Source organism: Hypomesus transpacificus, chromosome 21 (assembly GCF_021917145.1).
Source record: "Hypomesus transpacificus isolate Combined female chromosome 21, fHypTra1, whole genome shotgun sequence".
NCBI classification, from domain to species: domain Eukaryota; kingdom Metazoa; phylum Chordata; class Actinopteri; order Osmeriformes; family Osmeridae; genus Hypomesus; species Hypomesus transpacificus.
Genome location: NC_061080.1, coordinates 4,632,490 through 4,655,764, shown reverse-complemented (window position 1 = coordinate 4,655,764; position 23,275 = coordinate 4,632,490). Strand labels below are relative to the sequence as shown.

Below are 23,275 nucleotides of genomic sequence, written 5' to 3'. Positions count from 1 at the left end.
GTTGAGTTCATTAAGCATGACCAGTGGCTTCCAAACTAATAGCCTTGAGTTTAGGTGGGGTGACTGGACGGGTTGTGTTCCCCTCCAGAGACGTAATCACCCAACGTTTTAGGAAACACCTGATAGTGACTGAAGAGATATGCTGTGTCCCACCTGTAACTAAATGACAGACTGTAGTCAGAGACGATATCAGACACAGACAAACAAAAGAAAAAGGAGGAAAACAGATAGGAGGATGGACAACATCTCTGCAAACAGTTTTTGAAGAGAGAGTTAATCGCTATAGCTACGGTTGTAGTTTAGTCACACATTTACCCTCTGCTCAGGTTGCATGGTGGGGTGTGTGTGTGTGTGTGTAGGGGGGGAGACAAAAGCTCTTCTGCATGAGGGTCTGAGAAACAGTTAGCAAGGAGCCGTCAAACAGCCAGCATGAGAAACAGTCGGCCCCTTCAATCATTCTTCTGTTTTATTTCTCCTCAGTTGCTTGAAATGACCACAAGCCCTACATCCTATCCAGCGAGGTCACTTCCTCTCTCTCTTCAATTGGTCAGCGGTCACATGACCCCTCCTGTAGGGCGGCGGGTCCAACTAGCAATGGTCCATGGTAGAAGCGTGGATGCGAAATAACAAAAAAAGCCCTCTCTCCAGCATAGGCACTAGACCACGGCCAATAAAATTTTGTGCAAACACTTCTGAAACATTCTGCGATCGAGGAGGCCAGCAGCTGCTCTCCTCGGAGCTTTGACAGCTTGACTTATAACTTGCGTCTTGGAAAAGTGTGAGTGGACCTTTTTTTTGGTCAGGGTCTGGATGTTGGGAGAGAGCGATAGTCCCACTATTGAACTGTATTCGAAAAAAGTGACAATGGAATGAGGTCAAATGGATAGAAAAAGAGAGAGAGACAGAGACCGAAGGAGAGAGAAAGAAGGTGAGAGAGAGATGGAGAGAGAGATAGATAGAAGGAGCAACTAACACTTTGTCTGGCATAGCTACTGGCTACTGACTAGACTGCAGTTTCAAGGTTGTATTGAGCAAAGCTTAGTGTTGTTTTGGGGAGGAGGAGGAGCAATTCCTTCTGTAACTCCTCACTTTCTCGTCAGCCAGGTTGGAAAGCGCACAGTAGCAGAGCTTCCTCTGTCACTCTCTCCAGCTGCGCCTCTCCAAGTCTTCCCCTCCTTCTCCTTCCATTTTCTCCCACTCTGTCGCACGGGCAGCACCTCTTCACACATGGGTGGATCTGGAAGAAGATGTGACATTTTCAGTCCCCCCCCCCCCTCATCGCCCTTTCCACCATCCTCTTCTCTCTTCTTCGACCCGACATCAACCCCTGACTGCAGTGCACAGGGTGTCGTGATGTTGACCTGTCACAAGCCATTAGCGGGTTGGACCAAAGTCACCTCGTTTCCCTGTAGCATCGGTAGAATGACAGAGAGGAAGAGGATGGGGAAAGAGATAGATTGACTGAGTGAAAGGAAAGTACAAGCGAGAGTGACAGGGTAAAGATAGGGAGGCGCCAAGGCGGAGGGAGGAGAGTACGAAGACGGGAGGAGAATGAGAGGAAAGAGAGAGAGAGGAGGGAGGTACAGTACTGTACAGTCAGAGAAATAGAAGAGATGACAAGAGAAGAGGCGAGGAGGGAGAGGAAAACAAATGGAGAGAAAGAGCGAAAGAAGAATGAAAAGGAAGAAGTGAAAAGCAGAAAGGAGGAGAGAGTGTGGGCATAAATCAGCCTAGGGGAACCGACGGTTCTGCCTAATGAGGCTGAGAGCTTGTTTATGGACTTAAGCATCATTTTTATGATTATTTCCACCTTTTCAGACTCCGGCACTCAACAGAAATCTTGCCTCTGGTTTCAACGGAGGAAAAGCCAAAACTAAACTGGAGAGAGTCTCAATGAAGTCACCACTGACAGGCTAATTCAGACCCCAAAGTTCCTGCCACATGTGTCCTCAGACCGTACCTCTAACCTTGCCTGTCCGCTGTTAAAAGCCAGAAAGAAAAAAAACTCATTAAAGTGGCAGAGGAGGTGTGGAAAAGGTGCAATAAAATGACTGGATGTGTATGGTTGTTAGTGAAAATGTTAATTCATGACTTTATTTTGTGGAGTCGTTTTGATAGCTTTGGTTGGCTTGACAAAGCTAGTTGTTGGCAATAGTCTTGAGAGTTGGTTGAGGAGTGCAAATGTCTTGGCTGACCAGGTTGAAGGTCAGCATGGGTTCTCTTAATGAACTGGACATGATTCTGGGTGGATGCCATTTCTGACCCACACACATCAGTCTAAATAATTGATGTGAATCCCAAAACAGCAAGAGTAATAAACTAGGCCGTTTGGTTTTGAATATCTTTGGGGAAGGAAAGATGGCAGCAACGCTGTTTGTGTGTGAGTTCATGTGTTAATGATTTTATTTTTAAGGCTGGTTGGGTGTATGTCATGAGTATTTAAAATGCATGTAATGTGTAGAAGATAGACTACATGGACCACAACTGACTTCCCTTCCTCAGTCAAGTTGCTGATTCCCTTTCAATGAAGATATAAGAGAGGACCTTCTGCAACAATCGATACAAAATACATACTCTGCTCTGATTTCTAGCTTTCTCTGTATTCTGGAAGACCTAAATAAATAATCAGGTTAGAAGAGCTTACTTGCAGAATCAATAAACATTTGTAAGTGTTCCCTTTTCACAAAGCTGGGAAAAAAGAAAAAGAAAGTCAAAATTGCGGCTTTTCAGGTTTTAGCAGTAATCTCCCTCCCCTGAATTTACTTCAAAAGGACCCTGTTTTACATACTATAAGCACAATTACATTGAAAAGGATTCCCTTGGCATTAAAACTCTTTACTGTGTTGTAACTACTCGAACATCCACAACCACCCACAATGCATTGTTTTGGGTTTGGACAGGTGACTGCCTGGACAACGGGGTGGCTTCTCCCAGCACGGGGGACGACGACGACCCCGACAAGGACAAGCGGCACAACAAGAAGCGGGGGATCTTCCCTAAAGTGGCTACCAACATCATGAGGGCGTGGCTCTTCCAGCACTTGACGGTGAGAAAAGTGGCATATCACCATTACAACCCCCTCCCCCCCTCCTTTTTTGATGCCCTCCTATGGGGACATTTTAAGCATGAGGTTGTGCTCTTTGGCCTCTGTTACAGTCCAGATATGTCACAGAAAGCCAGTTCATGGATCTTTTAAGGTGTCCTGACAAGACTAACATTTTGAGTTAACAAGGTGCGGCCATTTTGGATTTCTGTGCTTGGAGAAAGAAGTTCTGTGAAGCTGAAAGAGGTTCTTGGAAGTTGTCAAACTGGACTAAGCATGCAGGTCCAAATGCTGGTGTTTTGACATGAGGCTGTCAAAGCTAACGCTGTTTTGCTTACATTTTGTCGGCCCTTTTCTATCAGTGATTCTAAGAAGCGTAGAATGGAGTGCTTAAAACTTGGTCGGAGTAAAACTAAGAACAAACACGCTGTGGAAGGGAGGATATATTTGGCCTCAGTACTTGGACACAGGCATATACGTGCCATGGCTGAGTTTGGCCGTAGATGAAAAGTAGAGTCAGTTATCCAAGTACTGAGGTACAGATAGAAAAATGAGAAAACTTGCTATGAACCCATTTTCACGCCATACATGGAGAGGCTAAATCAGGCAGGCTTGGCGGGGGTCAGGGTGTCTGCCAGGACCCACTGCTGAAACTGGGGGCGACCGAGGAAGGCAGCAGATGGAAGAGGGAGGGACGGAGTGGAAACGCAGGTACCTGTGAGAAAGAGAGGACGAGGGAGGAGTCTGAGATTTTGGACTGTTAACCCTGGATAGTCTGAAACATTTTTTGAGGGGGAGTGGGAATTGTGGGGGGGCTGATGTGTGTGCAGTTCATTGAGTGGAATGATTTGTGGAGCGAGGAGCTTAGCACTTTTCATTTTTCCGATTTATACATTCAAAGGAAGCGAGTTCAGGTTTATGGACAGTACTTGCCCTCATAAATTCCTTCATAAGGCCCTTTGTGTATGCGTGTGTATGTCTGCTGTTTGTATAAGCATGCTTGTGTATGGGTGACCGGTTTAGGGTGGAGTTCTGTGTGTGTTTGTATGTGCTGTATGTATGTGTAAGCTTGTGCTTTACATGTTTGGTTTGCGGGTGTGAGTGAGCAGGTTTTTCTAAATCCTGAAGCGAACAGGATGGAACTCCAATCATTTAGCAGGCAACATAGGTCCTAATTCCACCCCCCCCCCACACACACACACACACTCCCACTTTTATCACTGTACACGGAGTGGGTGGGAGGTAGGGGGTACACTCCCCAATGAAAAGGTAATTACGTGATAGGGTAATAGGACAAAACGCAGGCTTCAGATTGTTGCCATGCACACACATTGTGGGAGGTTCCGCTGGGATTGGCGGGTCGTTACCACGGCGAGGGGGAGGGGGGGTGGGATGCATAACCCCCTTCCACTAGTTGTACACAGAATGGCCGAGCCTGGAGCGAGAAGGGAGCCGCAGCTCGTAAAGAGCGAAACCACAGCCGAACGTGCTGTTTTCCCTCTGCACGTTTTTTTCTTCTCCCTCCTCTCTTAACAAAGTGTTTCATGTAACGGTGAAAGAGAAGAAAAAAAACGAAACTGGAAGGCATAATCCCTGTTAATGCAATTAGTGTCTAATTTGCCACCCTCTTACTCACAGATGTGCTGTAATAATGTGCTTAAGAAAAAACAACCTTGGAAGCACATTTTACAAACATGAGCAAAAACAGGTGGGGAAAAGGTTTGCGCTGTACACACTTCTGTACTGTAAAAGTTTGTTTATATTAAACTGAATTATTAAAACTGGGTTTACAGGAATGGCACAAATCTCAGTTGCAATTTATTAAAGCTTTGAATGTGTTGCTGAAAATCGTTTTTCTTTGAAAACACTATGCAAAGCCATGACTGAGACAGGACTTTTTACAAATTCAGGCACATTATTACAGGAAAGGGTTCCACCCTCTCTTCCTGTCCTGTGGAACAGATATGTGGAGCTATAGAAATCAAAAGAGAGACAAGAGAGAGCAGGACTGAGAGAGAATGATATTAGCCTGGTCATGTTTTATCCCTGGAAGCCCCACGATTGACCTCACGCCCCTCAACCCTGGGATCCTCAAAGGTCAAAGGTGGCTGGGCATCTGAACCCATTTGTCATCGGTTGTTTATTGCCAGGCTCCTTCGGATGTTGGCACGTTGCTCACCCGTGTCAACCCCTCTGCCATACACAGCCTGGCAGGCAATCCCAGGTCAACTTGTACCAGCTAGCTAGCCCTCTCTGTCCAATCTTTGTTTGCTGTTCTAAGACAATGTGTCCAGTCCATAATGTGATCGCTCATCATGATGTGCGAGACATGAAATAAGAACTTTACTGTGCAGTATGTCTCACATCCCTCTCCCCGCCCAAAATAATGAAACAACAAAAACATTTTTTTAATAAATGTTCATGTTTTTTGTGACCATAGGGAATATTGACACTTGGGTATGACAAAGTCTGCCATATTCATATTTGTAAAATTCAATTTAAGGGACCTACGCCTGCTGATTACTTCTTAATTCCATCCAAGCAGCGGGTAGAATTGTTGGCGCCACAGAATTAAAGAATAAATGTCATTACACATAAGTGTACTAGTGTTTATGCCCTCGGTCCTTAGCTTATAGCCTGAAAATATGAGCGACGGTGCCCCCTCTTCCTTTTATAGCTCAATGTACCCCTTTGTCGAGGCCACGATATCTGAGGCGGCCTTTTGCCGTTTTTTTTTTCTTTTTTCTTTTGCTCCTTCTTTTGTTGCTCGGCCCCCGTCTGACTTAGCAAGCATGCTAGCTAACAGGGAGACATTTGGAAGTAATGAGCAGACGATTATTGAAGTCAGTGGCAGAAAAAAAGCAAACCATAGTCTTTTAAAGTCTTTTTTAGGGGGGAGGAGTAGGGAGGGGAACCCCGACGGGGGCATCTGAGTTCATTTATCCACATTGGCGTCCCATTGTGTGGAGGGGATGGGTTTTCTCTGGTTCCCTCACCCTGCAGTGAAAACATCATCCATTACCTTTCTGACAGGCCCCCTGAGACTCTCAGCCCTCCTCTCCGCGGGGGTTGCCTTTATTGACCTCCCTCTGAAAAGTCCAGCATGTGGTCACATACATCATCGGCGCGGCCTCTTTTCTCTGACAAGGTAAATGACCAGTGTTTAGGCTGACAGATAATGAGCTGGAGAGGGTCGAAGGACAGGGAAAGATTGGCAGATGGCATCGCGTGGTGGGAAAAGTAGGATGAGCCTGGATCCTGAATATGGGAATTTGATGGGATGGTTGATTAGTGCAGAGTGTTGACTCGAGGGCAAGTGTGAACGTTCCCTCCAACATGACACTTGGTGCCTCCCCTGCCTTTTGTGGACCTCAACTGCAAACACAAAATGATTGTGAGATTAAGAGGACTTCAAACTAACGTTAACCTGCCCACATATGTCTTATCGACATGTTCAGTTGTTTAAATTCCATCTTGTCTTTCAAAGGGAAAGGGGCCTTATTACTATTGGCTGGCTCTTCCTTCCCTGTGTCCTAAATTGTGTGTCAGGTCTGGGAGCATCTCACTTCCCCCGGAGCGCTCCTCCACACTCCAAATGAGGGGTAATTACAACCTATAACAGGTTTACTGGTCCAGTAAACGACATAATCACCCCTCCTGAAAAAATCAGGTTGGTCGCTCACACCCCACACACACACACACACACACACACGCACACACACGCAAAGACTCAAGCATGTGTTCACACACACTTGTGGCTTTGAGTTGAAGCTCAGTAGCTTCCCCCCTCCCCTTTCCCCATTTGCTTAGAACCTCAAGCCAAGCAGGTGTGGATCTGTGGAGGTGCTAACCCCCCCACCCTCTCCCCCCCCCCCCCCCCCCCCCCCCCGCCTCCCTCCCAACTCAATATGGCACATATTTGGTTACCACCATTTAGCAACACGGATGGGGTCTGTCGTGCACTCCAGTTCATTAGAGACTCCTCGTGGTTCGTTTGAGCTGGAGGGGTGAGGTGGTTGGCTAAGCCGTTGAGGCTCGCTGAGGCTCGCTGAGGCTCGCTGAGGCTAGCGTCGGAATGTTGCCCATCCCCGGGGGCTTTGGCTTTTTTGGGGGGCCTTGTAGAGATCGTCAGTGGCCTGCCTGCCTGCTTAGTGGGAGACTGGTTCAGCTGACCTGTCACCACCTTGGCAGCTTCGCTTGCCACAGCCTGGCGGCAGCCACTTAGCGGTCGACACCACAGGCACCGTACCCAACATGTGGGCTGTAGCGCGGCTGTAGGTTGGGATGTTTCTCGTTTTGTCTTGGTGTGTGTGTGTGTTGTACTATGTGTGTATACAGCATGAGCAGGCATGGATGTACTGCAGGTGTGTACAGGTTTATGTGAGTGTGTTACTATAGCCTAAAATGTGCGCCGTTTTCGAAGCGTGTCTGTGTATGTTCAAACACACACGCACACAAGGTAACATACTCCAGCCCCACCTGGGGAATGTGTCCAGACCTGCTGGGATTGAAGAGCTGACCCCCCTCTCCCCACCCCACCCTATTACTGTTAGTGTTGTGATGAAAGACTTGGCGACAGGGAGTTGGATTCTGAGTGGTCAGGTTCGAGATGCACAAGGGGGGGGGGGGGGGGGGGGGGGGGGGCAGAAGGAAGAACGACATGTTGTTACTAGCCTGCTGACTATGCAATCCATGCGTTGGGTCAGTGCTTGATCTGGGCAGGATATTTCTGGAACTGACTTCCTATAAGCAATTGTTTTTTTTTAATGATCGTTATACCAAAGAAAAGAGTGTTCCAGTGTTTATGTTGAATGGAAAGACTGACAGCTTTAAAAGTAATATACACGATGAACTCATGAACTCAACTCAGACTCAGTCATGGCAATTGCACTGCTCTCTCGTTCTTACATGTGAATGTGGTTAAACGTGTTTCCACAGAAGTGGAGAACAAGAGATGAGTCGGATACACAGAAGTCTCCTTGTTGGCCTTTTTATGTTGAGACCAGCTCCATTGTCACTTGTCTCTTATATAGGTAACCTTAAAATATCCTGGAGGTAAAAGTCTGATCTGATCCGCAACCACATATTTGCGTTGATCCAACACTTTGTGGTGTCCTCTGTCTCCTTGGAGATTTCAGGCACACATTTGAGGAGTTTCGCCTGGAGTGCCTGGCGTTGAGCTGTCCTAGCATGCTTCAAGAGAGAGAAAGTGTGTGTGAGAAAGGGAGGGAGAAAGAGAGCAGAAGCATAGCCTGATAGTTGATTAGTGTGGCTTGAAACCTGGAATCCGATTCCCCAAATCCCAACCTTAGACATAGCTAGGTTTGATGCTGACACAAAAGCAGTTTTGAGGGGCAACTTCCACCTGCAAACAAATGATTGTGACTTTATTTGTCTGGCCCAAACAACACTTATATGATTTTACGTTGGCTAGGTCGAGGTCTGTTTTAGATGATGTAGATTGTAGTTTTAAAAAGTTTTATGCTTACCTGTTACTTCGTTTATGTTGTGCATGTCAATGCAGTTTCTCCCTCCAGGATCAATAGAGTTCTACTATATGCTGTAGAGTTGATCCAGAACTCCCTAGGCAAAGCCCTGGCATAACTTGCTAATTACAGGTTTGGAGATGAGTGGCCGCGGTCGGCCTTTCTTCCGAGGTTAGCTGGGAACCCAGGAGCGGTTAGAGCCACTGTTCCTGCTAACAGGATTATAATTTATAATGAGCGGGTGGATCAGGATTAGAGCCCAGAGTGGAAACTTCTGAAATTAGGACTGAGGTTTTTCCCCGCCTTCCTGTGTATTTGTGCATGTTTTTTTCTTCCTCGTTTTTGTGTCTTGTATTCTGGGAAGATGTTAGGATATGAAATTGAGTTGCCATACTGCTGGACATGGTCGAAATATGGAATGTACTGTGAGAAGCTGTTTGACATGGTCTGGGAAGTTTTCGCTTTGACGTTCACAATCCCCTTATGATTATCAATAGAATCATGAAAGCAGTTTTGCTCCGTAGTAGAATGCAGTGTGTTCATGCCCCTGGAATGCTTCTGGAACATTGCCTTCCTCCCAGTTCAGACAGCTATTTTTTTCCAGGCAACCACTTAATGGAATTATCAAGTTGGGTAGAAAGAGACACCCATGAGATTGGAAAGTACCTGCTAGACGGACGTTGAAAATGTGATGAGGCAACACCACAATTATCACTATTTGTTGCCAATTTGACCCTGTTTAGGTCAATTACGATAACCTCACATGAAAACCACGAAGCAAAACATACACTCAGAGTTGATTCTGTGGCTGAAAAAAAGCCAACAAACATCAGAAGCATATTTGTCAAGTGTGGTGAAAAGCATGCCATTTGACTATGAAATTGGCCCTAGGACGTCAGTCGTGGACAATTTGGACCAGTCACAGTACAGTGACTGACTCAAGAGGCTAACTAGAGTTAGCGGTTATGAAGCGTTAAATCGTAGGAGGTCTTGCCCTACACTTTTATGCACTCTGTTATGGTGGATCTGATTTTGACCTTTTGACAGTAGTATGCCATGCCTTGACAGTAATTTTTACTTAAGTTATCTAACAAATAGACTCGTCGGAGCAGGTGTCCAATTGCTGTTCTCACCTTTAGTCTTTTGAGGTTGGCATGGATGAAGAGAAACAAATCAAAGATAGGAATTGTGCACAAACTGTTGGGATTTGAATGCATCCCTAGTGCCTTATCGTTATTCGGGGGGGGGGACACGCACTCGTATACAAACATACACACACACACACACACACACACACACACACACACACACACACAGACACTCTGGAGACCTGGTTTTGCAGCCTCAGGCCTGCTCTGGATCCCCTGGTGCTGGGGAACAGTCCTGTCTGAGCCCCATCAGGAGCTTCTGTAGCGTAGCACACCACTAATTAATGTAGCTGTTTCTCCACTCTGCTAAACTCCCTAATTGGCTCGCCATTTCTTCACCATTAATTATGCTCCATTTCATATTCCGCTAATGAGTTGGAGCCACACCTCCGTTTCTTGAGCGCTAATTAGCCTCTGCTTTAAGACTACTAGTGCTGACAACAACAGCAGCAGAACAACAGTTGAATTTTGGGGGGGGGGTTGTTTCTCAGCTAGCCTTTTTTGTATTCATGCCCTTTTTTTCTATCCTTCTTTCTTTTGACGCAGCATCCTTATCCTTCGGAAGAGCAGAAGAAACAACTGGCGCAAGACACCGGGTTAACTATCCTCCAAGTCAACAACTGGTGAGTGGGGGTCTTGATGCAGCTTTGTTGTGTTTGGGATGGAAGAAATGGATTGCCCCCCCAGGCAACCTGTGGCTAATGATTTGAATGATTAATTCCGCTGGGAAAGGCTTACTCAAACCCCCCTCCCCCCTTTACAGTTGATTGGTCTCAGATAATTGGAATAAAAGGAAAACATCTGAAATATTCCAGTCTACACCAAGCTATATATATACACACAGACACACATACAGTATATATACAGTATATGTAGAACTATACATATTTACAAGTTTCTTCCTGAGCAAGGCAAACGTGTGAAGATAAAGAATGTCATCAAATAGTTTATGAACAATATAGGCTACACATTGTTTATTTCTCTGTCTACAGAGACTTCCATCAAAAATACAGTTTGAAATCACACTTCCCTGAACAGAACGTTAATGACTAGCGAGAGCACTCGCTTGCGGTGCACTAGGCTAGCCCAGCCTCCTCATTGGACGAAGCTAATCGGCTACACAGAGAGACAGGTGCTGGGGCCAGGTAGAGAACGCAGCAGGGCTCCGGCAGGCTCAGCAGCACGCTTCTCCTTCTTCAAGGACGCTGGCTTGCGTCAGTGCCGACACAAACAGACTCAGCTCTGAGAGGGGCGGTGGAAGCTCCACCTAGCATGCTGACATCATTCCGGTTGTGTGGGTAAAAACATCATGGGTGTGTTTGAGAGAAAGCGTACAAGAACGAGAGAGTAAGGAGGGGCAATGTGTCGAGGTACATTCAAACAAATGGCTTGACTACACTTAAGCTTTTTCATGCTTTGGAGTGTTTTTTTTATGGTTTTGAATCCCACTCCATCTTTGTGACCAACAAGGGTTTGGGTCACTAGACCATTTGGGCCTCTTAGCCCAGGTAACTTGGCACTACAACTAACAGAGAAATATCTCCCACCAAACCAATAAGATTCACTGAGCCATCCAAATACATGACACTGTACAAGGCAATGGGTGGGTGAAATATCAGAGTCCGTTTCTGAGTTTGTCTTCTGCAGCCTTTAGTAGACCACTTCTGCATTAGATGTTTTTTTGCGCCGTTACTACGGCAACCCGAGGCAGTCCAGATTTTCCCATTATACCGAGAATTATGAGTAAATGAGCAATCAGAGCCAACTGGCCAAAAAGCTGTGAATGAAGCAATCGTGCTTGGATTAAGTTGCACACCCGGCATATAGCCTCTTCCTTATAAGTTTTATAAATATAGATGTGTAGTGTGTGTGGTTATCCCTATGTGTGTATACAGTGCATGTTCAGTATGTGTGTGTGTTTGAGGGCTTTGCAGTTTAGTTAATGGAAACACTCCTCTGAGTTTGGCGCGAGGTGCCCTCCGAAGTGGGGGCGGGGGGATTGGGTGGTGAGGTAATGGCCGCCCACTGTTCAACAACAGAGCCTAATGTTGCCATGGGGACTTGTGGGAGACCCCCGCGTTTGTTCTCGCTAAAAGTACCAGCCTTGGGATGACATACACACACGTAGATACACATGTAGGCACACACGTTTCGTTGCTGCTCTGTGTGTATTCAGTGTGTTACTTATTCTGTAACTGCACACTGAGTTACCTGAACTCTTGAATTTTCTTCAGGATCATTAAGGTGAATAGAGCACACATTTGAACATGCATATACAGAGAGAGGACACACACACACACAACCTCCCTTGCAAAAGAAGTCGGCTGCAGAGCGCAGTGCAATGTTAGCATGTTGGAATTCAGAGGTTGCTCGACCCTTTTAACATTCTGGCTGGCATAGCAGACTTCCCCCTCTACTATTTTTTCAATATCCTCCCTGGATCTGATGAAAAATGGAGAAGCGAAGCCAATTTCCAGAAAACTCACGGGAACACACATACCTATCATCGTGTTTTTGCTGTCAGTGCGTTTGACATACTTGCTCTGTGCAGTTTTCTTTTTTTGCCAAATGAGGTTGGCAGAACCTTTGATACCCTTTGCCTCAGCACAAGATCATGTGCTGGTTAACAGGTGAGAGAGACAGACAGTGTGTGTGTGTGTATTAGTGAATGTTTGGGCGTGTTGGTGTAAATGGCGTTTTCATGGCAAACAGCTGGACTGGTTTATTTAAACACACTCAGGGTGGGGGGGGTGGCCGGTATGGGTTGGGGTGGTGACTGGGGGTAGGAGAGGGGGGGATGGTTGCAGGGTGTTGACCTGAGAATGACACCCAAAGAGGCGAGGTTTGGGGCCATTTTACGAGCAGGGGAGTGCTGGTGGTGGTGGTGGGGGGGGGGTGGGGGGGCAGCTAGCAGTGGAGGGAGCACTCGTTTGTTTAAGGCTCACGAGAGGCGTGTCACCGTGCGCCTGCAGTGGGCCAGACCAGATGCCCCTGGATGAGGGAATTAGCTAAACAGGAGGGGGGGTACAACTAAGATACATCACAGTTAAACATTCCTTCAAAAAGGAAATAGTGCTTTGTTTACCTTTGGTGACTTGGCAGGGTTTTGCTATGACTGTGCTTTGTGAGGTCGATGTTAGGCCAATTTGTTAGGTCAATTTTTCGCCAAAGCCGCCGTGAAAAAATTCACGTCCAAAAAACGTAAAATTACATTTCCTGTGAAAAACAATGTTTTCAGAAAAACGATTTTAGGATTCGACCTGCATAAGAAGAATAGGCCTCTATTGTGGGAGTGGAAGGAAGGGGGGATAGTTGCGCTCATTGTGCGGTGGGAAACGATGGGCCGCGCGGGCCGTAAACGCAGTCCCATGGTGTGAAGGGGGTCGCACAGGGGTGAACTTTTAACTCCCTACTGGAGGGCGCCGCTTCAGCTCTCCGCATGGGTGTCTGTTCCTCCTTTCATTGGCTGCTTAACAGGCGGAGCCCAGGGTGTGTGGCGCCCAGCTCTCACAACAAAACGCCACAGTGCTCCCTCTCCTTCTCTCTCACTCTCTTTTCCTTTCTTTATTTCTCTCACTCCTTCTTTCTCTCAGTCTAACACATGAGAGACCCCCCAACATAACTGCCACCCCCAGCAACCACCTTAATTCGTCACAGTAACGTCAAGGATTTGAACTCTTGGGGAGCCACAGCAGCCTTTAAGACATTGGCGCCTCATTTGTCAAAACTTTATTGAAACTGGGGTCATTTGTTCGTTTTCTTGTTTGCATTTTGTGACACTTGGCGCACGGATTCCATCATACAACTCTGTTTGCCTGAGTAGTCATCGCTCCACTTTTCTCTATCTCTCCTCTTACAATCGTCTTCCCCCTCCTCCCCGCTCCCTTCATACCTCCTCGCCCTCACCCCCTCTCCTGCCTTTTTTGCAGGCCTGAAAAGAGTGCTGTGGCTTTTGTTCCCTGAAAAGGAAACCCGTTACTCCCCCTTTTTTTTTCTTTCCGAAAAGATGAAATGGAACCATCCCGCCAGGGGTAAAAAGCAGGAGGACATAAATCAAGTGGGAACCACTGAGCTTTCACTCCCCCGGGTCAGGAAGGGTCGACGGGCGGGTTTCAGAGAGGGGCTTTAGGCTGAGCAAGAGCAGAGTGCTCCTCTGCTGAGGGCGTGGGGTCACAGGGTCGCAGGGTCGAAGGTCATGCATACCAGGATGATTTCGAGAGCACAAGTATGGTTAAAGAGAGCCAAGTATGAACACCCTACAACTCTGCACAAACATTCATCCCAAAATGCACTCCGATTAGGTTTCCTTTTGTTTTTACTCACGTTTTTTTTGCTCAAATTATTATTTTTTGTATACCTTGTAAAAATATATATTGAGAACCTTACAATTTTGGCTGGCAGTTGATTTGTTTTACATGAGGAAAAGGTAGCAGGAAATGAAATGACGGGCAAAGATAAGACAATTACTTTACTATACTTTTAATTGTTTCTACTCAGGATATTTAAGCCGTTATTTTCCACAGTCGTGTCATTGCTGTGGAATCATAGATGATCCAGGTGTTTGGTGTGGCAAGACTCACACGCTCACTGTCCAGGCCATTTTTGCCTTTTGTCAAAAACTGTGGGTTAAAAGGAAGTTGAGGTTTCCACGTTCGTCGAGGAGAGCGTGGAGGAGACGTCTGGACAACGTCGGGCCGCTGCTGCTGACAGCTAGTCCATTTCTTTCTTCTTTTCTCACAATGCCAAAATGAATGAATGTTTTCTCTCTCTCTCTCTCTCTCTCTCTCTCTCTCTCTCTCTCTCTCTCTCTCTCTCTCTCTCTCTCTCTCTCTCTCTCTCTTTCTCTCTCTCTCTCTCTCTCTCTCTCTCTCTCTCTCTCTCTCTCTCTCTCTCTCTCTCTCTCTCTCTGTCTCTCTCTCTCTCTCTCTGTCTCTCTTTCTCTCTCTCTGTCTCTCTGTCTCTCTGTCTCTCTCTGTCTCTCTCTCTGTCTCTCTACGGCTCCAAAAACAGAACATTGAAATCATATGCCGCTCGCCAAGTCTCATTTGTAACGTGTTGCTGTCTTCTCTCCCTCTTTGTCCCACCCCCCCCACCACCCTTTCCCGGGTCCCCTCAGGTTCATCAACGCAAGACGGAGGATAGTTCAGCCAATGATTGACCAGTCCAACAGAGCAGGCAAGTTGTTTAATCAAATTCCTTAGTTGGCACCAGACTTGCGGCAATTCAATAAAACAAACAACAGATTTTATTCTCATATAACTCATTTGGGAAAATGCTGTGGAAGATATTGACAGTTCAGGACACAGTGGCAAGGCATCCCCTCCCTCTACTGCTACTGTGGGCTTTGCCTCCTTTGGTCCTGAATGTGTTTAACTGAACGGACGGACTTAACTTCAGAAGTGAATGGCCACTAAGACTCAGGGGATTAGCCGAAACAATGACGCTAATCGCTTTGACTGGCCAGTCCATTGAACGTTTTAACCTTGGATTAGAACAAATAGAAGCCTAGAGTGAAACTGAAGCTAAAATGTGCCACTTGCCCTCCAGCTCTCTAACAAATGACACTGGGTTGACTTTTCGGATAGAAAGCCTCAATGCACAGCTAAATTACTCATTGGATGGATGACCATAATAAATACACGATGGGTCTTTTATAGAATCTTTTTTATTTATCTGTGTCTGGCTACCTTGTTGCCTTATTTTTCTCCTTATCTTCTCTCTAGCCTGTCACTCTTCAGGGAATTTCCCTTTCCACCTTACATGCTCTTACACCCATCTCTTGCTCTTTCACTCCCTTTCTCTCACCTTCTCCCTCTCTCCCCCCCCCCTTCCTCTCTCTCTCTCTCTCTCTCTCTCTCTCTCTCTCTCTCTCTCTCTCTCTCTCTCTCTCTCTCTCTCTCTCTCTCTCTCTCTCTCTCTCTCTCTCTCTCTCTCTCTCTCTCTCTCTCTCTCTCTTCGTCCATGTCCCCATTCTCTTGCTGTTCTGTTGAACACAGACCAGTCCCCTGATGCATGCCTTGTTGTGGAGCTGCTGTAAAATTTATGGCCTGTGATGGGGGGGTTATGGGTTAGGGTTGCATTGGTGGTGGTGGTGGTGGTGGTGGTGGGGTACTCTGTTAAGTTCAAAGCCGGCTGAGAAAGCTTGAACTGTTGCTCGGGCTAAAGTAACCAGAAACAGCCCTCTACCTGAGGGCAGCGACTGCCTTTTTATGATACGAGGGAGACAAAAAAATAATAATATGGAATTGCAGTCTGCGTCCATTGACACTAGGGCAGTTCCTCCTGTGCCACTAATTGCCCCTTGCCGGTGAAGGGGGGTGAGGGTAGGGTTTACTTGTCGGCATGGTGGCCGTTCCTCATTAATCTCAAACGGCGATGGGGACTGAGTTGCGGTCCAAGCCAGTCAAGTTGTTAGATGGCTTAAAACATACTTTTTACAGATAGTGAATCACATTTAGGTTTCTCCAAACTTTAATTTAAATGTAAAGTCACCTTCCACACACTCATTTGGTCTAACTATTTAACGACCAATTCCTATTGGTTGCCTACGCCTTCAAAGCAATTTCTTACCAATTATAACAGATACAAAATGGCATCCCCAAAGTCTGACAATTAGTGGACAATAATGAGATTACCTAGAGGGGGGTTGATGGGGGGGAGGGGGGGGGGGGTCCTGGTATGGCATGTAAGATTCTAATTAGTATTTCCTTCTGTTTCTGACCACTGTGGTTTCAGTGAGCCAAGGAGGGCCGTACACCCCAGATGGTCAGCCAATGGGGGGCTTCGTCATGGACGGCCAGACACACATGGGAATCAGACCACCTGGTAAGACCCTATCTCTAGATACACGGACACGCAAATGTCACACACACTCATACATATGCACACACACACTTGCATATAGACAAGGACAAACACAGATATCCAGACATGCACTGCCGACACAGCACTCCAGACCTAACTGAGTGCACAAGCATGGTTGTCTACCCGTGCCCCCATGCAGGTGGGGTCAGTCTCACTGCAACACCTCTCTTGCTCCTCTGACCCAAATCTCCCTTGCGCTGATTAGCTCCTGTCTAGACATAGGTCTAGCATCTACCTATGGACCCATATGCAAATGTTAGGCTAGGTCGCACGCAGTATGCATACATTAGTCACTCATTGGCCTGCAAGTGATGGTCAGTGACAAAGACAGCTTTCCCTGACTTTATTATCCGCGAATAAATTGACACTCCTGACAAATGTTCTGTTTCACAAACGTTTGACCTGATATCTGACTTGTCATCTTGCTTCTTCTTTTTCCTTTCTCCCTCCAGGCTCCATGGGTGGTATGGGCATGGGGATGGGGGTGGAGGGACAGTGGCATTACATGTGACCCTTCATGGGAGAACCTGGTGTACGGCAGAGGGGGACACACTGTAAGTGTTCATGTTCAAAGCAGGAAGTTATTCTTCCCTCTTCCTTCTCATATGCTAAATGAACTGCATCTCCTGACTAAATCTAGTCAACAATGACATCCGTGTTTGTTGTTTGCTCAGTCCACATTTTTTAAAGACGACATTTAATGAATTGACGTGGTGAGACACCCACCTGTCGTTAGATGAAGTCAACATATTGTGGGCAAGACGAATGTAAAAAGCAATGGCTTTACTTTATTTGATTTTTGTTTACAACATAAGAAACAATTGGAGGTATCCAGTACCAGCTTTTTGTTCCAAGAACCGAAGGAGTAAAAACACAGTATTAACTATTATTAGAAATGCTGGTGAGGGTAGGGTGTGATTTATGACCTTCTTATGTCACTGTTAAAAGAGTGCTGTTAAACACAAAGATGAAACACACCCACTCCTTTGGCATTTTTATAAAACATGTTAATACCTAGTTCTTACTCTACAGATACCTGGCACTATCATTTCAGAATATTTACTATTTACCCTGCAACCACAACTATGCAGTGACATAACAAGAACACTAAAAACTACGATACAGTACTTGCCATGCAGATTAACGACAAAAACAGCATTGTTTTTTCTTTTGATGACCCCTTCGTTTCATTTCCAAGCACATTTCTGAATGTATGAGTGAGGCATATTGGCACATTACAGTATGATAGGAAGACTGACGAAAGCTAATTGACTTTGTCCAAATTAAATATGCCTGCGCCAGCAGGGGTGACCAATTGATTTATCTGACTGGTCATGTGGACCGAAATAGAGACCTGTTACTGTAGGCGCACACACATCTGACACGTAATCCCTGAAAGCAACACACACAGTACTGTACAGCAGTTATGTGGTCAAACTAGAGCCAGTGAAAAAGATGGAGGGTTTGCTTTGAGCTCAAATTAATTGTTATCGTTCTTATTTCCTTATTTGCTTATAGTGAGACTACATTCTGTAAACGGAATAAGCCTGTTGGAATATAGTTGAGGAAGGAAGTTTTAAGTCCCAGGGACAGAGGTGAGAAAGATAGACAACAACTGTGGTCTTGCAGATAATATCTAGAGAATTTAGAATTTTTACATTGGCAAACTGTATAGCTCTGCCTAGCACGGCTAATTAAGATAAGCCGCCCCCCCCCACACACACACCACCCCCACCCACGCCACCACTTTAGATTCAAAGGACAATTAATCATACAAGATGCTTATATTATTTTTTGTCCTTTTGAATGAATTGTCCAAAGACATAAAGCAGTCTCCCCCCTCTTATTTGATTACGAGGTCCAGTTACTTCATAAGCCATTTTCATTAAAGTTTGGTGAATGTTCCGCAAACGGGGGAGATTAAGCAGACGTTCATGAGATGAGCATGGGTGGGGGGTTGATGAGGCAGTGTGTGTGTGTATGTGTGTGTGTGTGTGTGTGGGGGGGGGTATAGAAGAGTCTCAACACTTGGAACTACACTGAGCTGGTTCTCCTATCGCTAGTCACTCACTCGGCAACATTGCTCCCCCTGACCAAAGTCAATTAAAGACTCTTCAGAAGGAGCGTTACACTTTCTCCCCCCCCACCTCCTCTACCATCTCCCCCTGCCCTCTTCCCCCTTGCGATTATCGAGCTTATGGGTCTTGGGAAACAATACACCTGTCAGTTCGGATCGGACGCAGCGAGCCGTGCGGAAGCCCTGAGACCCGTCTACCGCACGGAAATGACTGTTTCATGGCCATTTGGCCCCCTCTCTTCCTTTTCTTCTCTTCCGCAAAATTTGCCATAGCTGGAAAGAAAAATGTTCCCCCATTCGCTATTATGGGCCAGCAGTAATTATAAGAAGTGTACAGGATTATAATTTTTCCCCCTTCGTCTACTTTGTTTACGTTTTTTTTCTTTGTTTTTTTTAACCCAGAAGACCCCTTTTAGACATGCTTTGATGAACTTCTTTTAGTGACCCTGGCACATTGGCCCAACACCACTGGAGGCCTTTGTTTAACAGAGCCTCTTCCCCAATTATTGGTCCAAGGTTTGCTAACCCCTCAGAGAAGGGTCAGCGTTGCCATCTTCTAAGAGAAGGACTTGTAAAGGGACTAGAAAAAAGAAAAATAAAGGGGGGGTGGAGACAAGGCTTTACAGGTGTTTAGCCTCTGCTCTCCTGCGGGAAGTAGCGCCTGTTGATTGGGTCCCCTGGTGTCTGTGAAACAGAACGGGTCAACCGGGCCGCGGTTGGCTCGCTCAGACGGTGGGGCCGGGTGCTCTGGTATTGATTGCTTTTCCCTCCGCTCTGAGTTGCTCATCTGTAAGCTTTGGGTGGGATGGGAGGCAAAGCTATACGGCAATGACAAATGTTAGTTCATTTTCAGTTTGCAAAGCCAACTTCTCTTCTTGTGAGAAGAAGAAAGTGTTTACGTCGAACCATAAATACGTTTTCCCCCAAAGCCCAAAAACCTTCTACAAGCCGACACATAAAATTCATGTTTAGTCTATTTTACAGTCGTTTTAAGGATTTCAGAAATTAAAAGTAGCTTATGTAATGTATGTTCATTCTGTTCATTGTATCTGTTGCTTCCCTACAGAACGATAAAGATCTTACCTGAGGATGGTATGTCACTGGGGTGGCACGACGGGCATGGACAAGGGCATCACTCTGACCTCAACAGGTGCCTCCTCCTGGCCTGTGCCACTTTCACCTCTCCCCTCCAACCTGCCTGGGACTGGACCTCTAGGCGCAACCTCCCCCTGCAGGGTGTTTGAAACCTCAACCCCCCCCCCCCACCTACCCTACCCCCGAGAATCTACTGTTGGTACTGTCCAACTATGACCTGGAGACCTCAGAAACCACATGCCTTCCTGGGACTGACTACAAGGATTTGCTCAACTTGAGACTACAACTGCAGGATGCCCAGAGGACATTTTTTACTTCACCAAAACAGTACCTCGTGCTTTTTCTCTCCTCCTCTGCTGCATGCAAATGAGGAGGGGTGGTGGTGGAGCACTTCGTCTAGCAAACAGACTTTAAGCAAGAAGAAAGCAGATGTCTGTATCACCTGGGGATGTATCTCAACACAGGCACCCTGGAAGCTTTGTGAAAGAACTGAAACGGTCCTACTGGTGAATGGAAAATTGGCAATAAGGTCACGAATCGAGTGCTGTTTACTGTTGTACGATGAACTCTCTGCAGGCGAGAGATTAACATTAACACAACTCATTGCAAGTGCTCCGGTATTGCTTTTGCATACTACGCCGTTTTTTTCTCAAAGGATTTGATTTGTCTTATCTTTCACACTATGTGTGTGTCTTTTTTTCTCTCCTACCCACCCCTTTGCGTTTGAAAATAAAATAAAAATAAGTGAAACGACGAGTTATTTATTTTTTGGGCACTATAAACAATTAAGATGGGAACCAGCTGCTATGGGTGACAACTTTATTGTATAAAAAAAAACATACTCCATAAATAAGTGGTTTAAAGCTGCCGCTATAGCCCAGTTTCTTACAGACAGACTTACAATTGTTGAAACTGGGGATTCAATGAGTGCTTTTATTAGTCCTCAACAGGGCAAGCCCAGTAGTTACTTATCAATTTTGTCTCTGTGGTGGAAAAAGGTTTGTGAGGACATAGTGGTGGGGGGGGTGAAGCAAGAGACGCTATCTCTCATTCCTCTTTGGTTTCTCAGCTGTTGGTCGAGGTGTGGTTGAGAGAAACAGTGTCAGGGGCCAAAAGGTTGGTCTGTCAGAGGTTGTCACGTCCAATACACACCGATGAAGGACCAGGTGGGCTTTGGGGGCCCCCTAAATGACCCTTACATTTTTGGGGACCCTAAACATGATGCTGTTTATGTACGTTGTGGTTAAGTATTGAAATCCCTGATGGGGTATATTGTTCAGGGATCTGAACACTCAGGTTAGAACAAAAATAATGATACGTTTTTGATACAATTCTGAAGTATTTTGTGGTGAGTGAAACGTTTTAGAAGAACTAAGTACTACTATGTCTTTCCAATTACTGGAGAAAAAGCTGTGGTTTTGAGTAGGCATAGTTGTGGTATTATGCGTGGAACACTTGCATTGTTCCAAATAAAAATATGCATTGCTATATATCATGTGAAACACATGGACCCAAAGCATAGTTTCTGTGGCTGCATACAGTCTGGCTGCAAACTGATATTAAAATATTATACTTACTTGGAACAGAGTCTTAAGCTATACATAGACTTGCTAAATCAGACATGTTGCTAATGCAATACATTTCCCCAGGCAAGAGGAAAAGCAACGACATCCACGACAATTATGCACAATAGTGAGGGCACTAACTGATACAAATGGGAGTCTTCCCTGGAATTTGAGGTGAGGGGGGAGGCGATTTGCGTAAATCTGCCTCCAACACTTAAATGGAGAGATTAGTTCCTCCTCATGCTCCAGTTGGCTCGCTCAAAAGATCTGCGCTCCCAATCCGCTGGGAGTTTCCTAGATACACCTCATTTCAAAGCCGTCAGCCACAAAAAGAGATTATTTATCTCCCTCTTAAAATCAATTACTAATTTGGTTTGAGCATAGAAGGGATGGCAGAAATGCAGTCAGTTATTTACTAACACATCGAATTGACTACACTGCTTATTTAGAAAAGCACATTCAGTAGAACTTGGACGCTGTATACTACTCTTTGTACACTAATGATTATTTTCCCATTTTTTTAAGATAGACATAAACATGATAGAGTTTCAGAAATGAATGTTTTTCGTGTCGTGCTCCCCCTTTCTGTCTCTCTCCTGTGAGTCTTGAATTCCTGAGTGACTTGCCGTCTACTGAGCTAAAGAGAGTGCAAAGTCCCATGTATGACTGCCATCTTTAGGGGGTTTTGAAAACTGCCTTGATCCACAGATCTTTCTTCTAAATGTGTGAAAATATCATCAGCATATTTGTCTTTCAGAGATGTTATGCCAATTGATATAAAAAATGCCAAAAGAACTTTAGGGACAACTCATCTGTACACGAAAAGTTTGTGATGGAGACTTTAGGGATGACACTGTGCCAATTTCTAGTTGCACATCAGCACATCAATAGAGAAGGAGGGATATTAATTGATTTAAACAGTTTTTAGCAATCAGTCAACATATTTATTTAAATTAAATAATACATATCATACTTTAGACAGTATGTACATTCCTCAGTACATGCACATTATCTGTACAGTATATTAGAAAGGTATCTATCAAAATCAATGTGTTGATTTTTGTAGGTTCTTTTTTACAAAGAAATTTGTGGCAAACACTCACCAAAATAACTCACCAACACGAGGAAAGAAGAGACACAGAGATAAATGGCAGTGAATGTAAACAACTTTTGTCTGAGATTCTGGAAAAGCAGTCACCCTGAAACAATGGCTGGAATCAGCAGGCCTCTTCCCCGGGGGGCTCTGAGCCTGACACCCAGTGATGGATGAGCGGTCTCCTGCGGACGGGGGTTTCGGGGCGCAGAGGGGAGTGGGGGGGGGGGGGGGGGGGGGAGAGAGGGGGGGAGGTTCGTCAGTGCATGACTTGGCTGTCAGGGTGCTGTAGGCATGACAGTCCAGGCGTCAGCAATAACCCAGTCAAGTTGAGAAGAGGAGGGTGCAGGGACTAAGAAATTATACTTTATTTACTAGAAATTCAAACCAACTCCAATATCAGGAGATGTAAGTGAGGTTCACTTTTTAAACTTCTTTGTTAGATTACTTCTATTGGGCTGGGCTTATCAACTTTGAGTCAATCATTTAAAATGCTTGATATCCTTTGTTTCTTTCTTTCACATTTGAGTGACAACAACCCATGACTGCCAATGTATTGCCAACGTTTAATTCTGATTACACAATACACTGACAACACTGTTTAACTCTGTACAAGTCTGGTACAACAAAATGCATGGATCCTCAATGTTATGGTTGTCCTAGGTTCTGAGTGTCTGGGGGAAGAAACATAGACTAGCTAACATCTGAACAAGATGGCAGATAAGGCTTGTTCTCTTATGCTATCATGAGAAGAATTTGGTTGTTATTTCAAATGTGGGCTAAAACAATCAGTCACTGCTGGAGCAGGACAACACTTCAAGAAAGTTAAGACTAAATAAAAACCAGAACACCAGAACATGTTAAAATATGTACAATTGTAAAAGGTCCTGAATGTTCTGCCTAG

The 23,275-nt window shown here is 45.5% G+C and overlaps 1 protein-coding gene across 1 annotated transcript in view; it reads left to right on the top strand.

Moving 5' to 3' along the window:
* The window catches only part of meis1a (Meis homeobox 1 a), a 28,012-nt gene extending 7,546 nt beyond the window's left edge, over positions 1-20,466 (top strand). The window contains exons 8-13 of the mRNA XM_047043746.1: positions 2,901-3,046; positions 10,224-10,300; positions 14,794-14,852; positions 16,413-16,502; positions 16,994-17,095; positions 19,685-20,466. Of these exons, the coding sequence (XP_046899702.1) occupies positions 2,901-3,046; positions 10,224-10,300; positions 14,794-14,852; positions 16,413-16,502; positions 16,994-17,052 (431 nt within the window). The 3' untranslated portion in view covers positions 17,053-17,095; positions 19,685-20,466. The remainder of the gene's footprint in view (positions 1-2,900; positions 3,047-10,223; positions 10,301-14,793; positions 14,853-16,412; positions 16,503-16,993; positions 17,096-19,684) is intronic.
* The last annotated feature ends 2,809 nt before the right edge of the window (positions 20,467-23,275 follow it).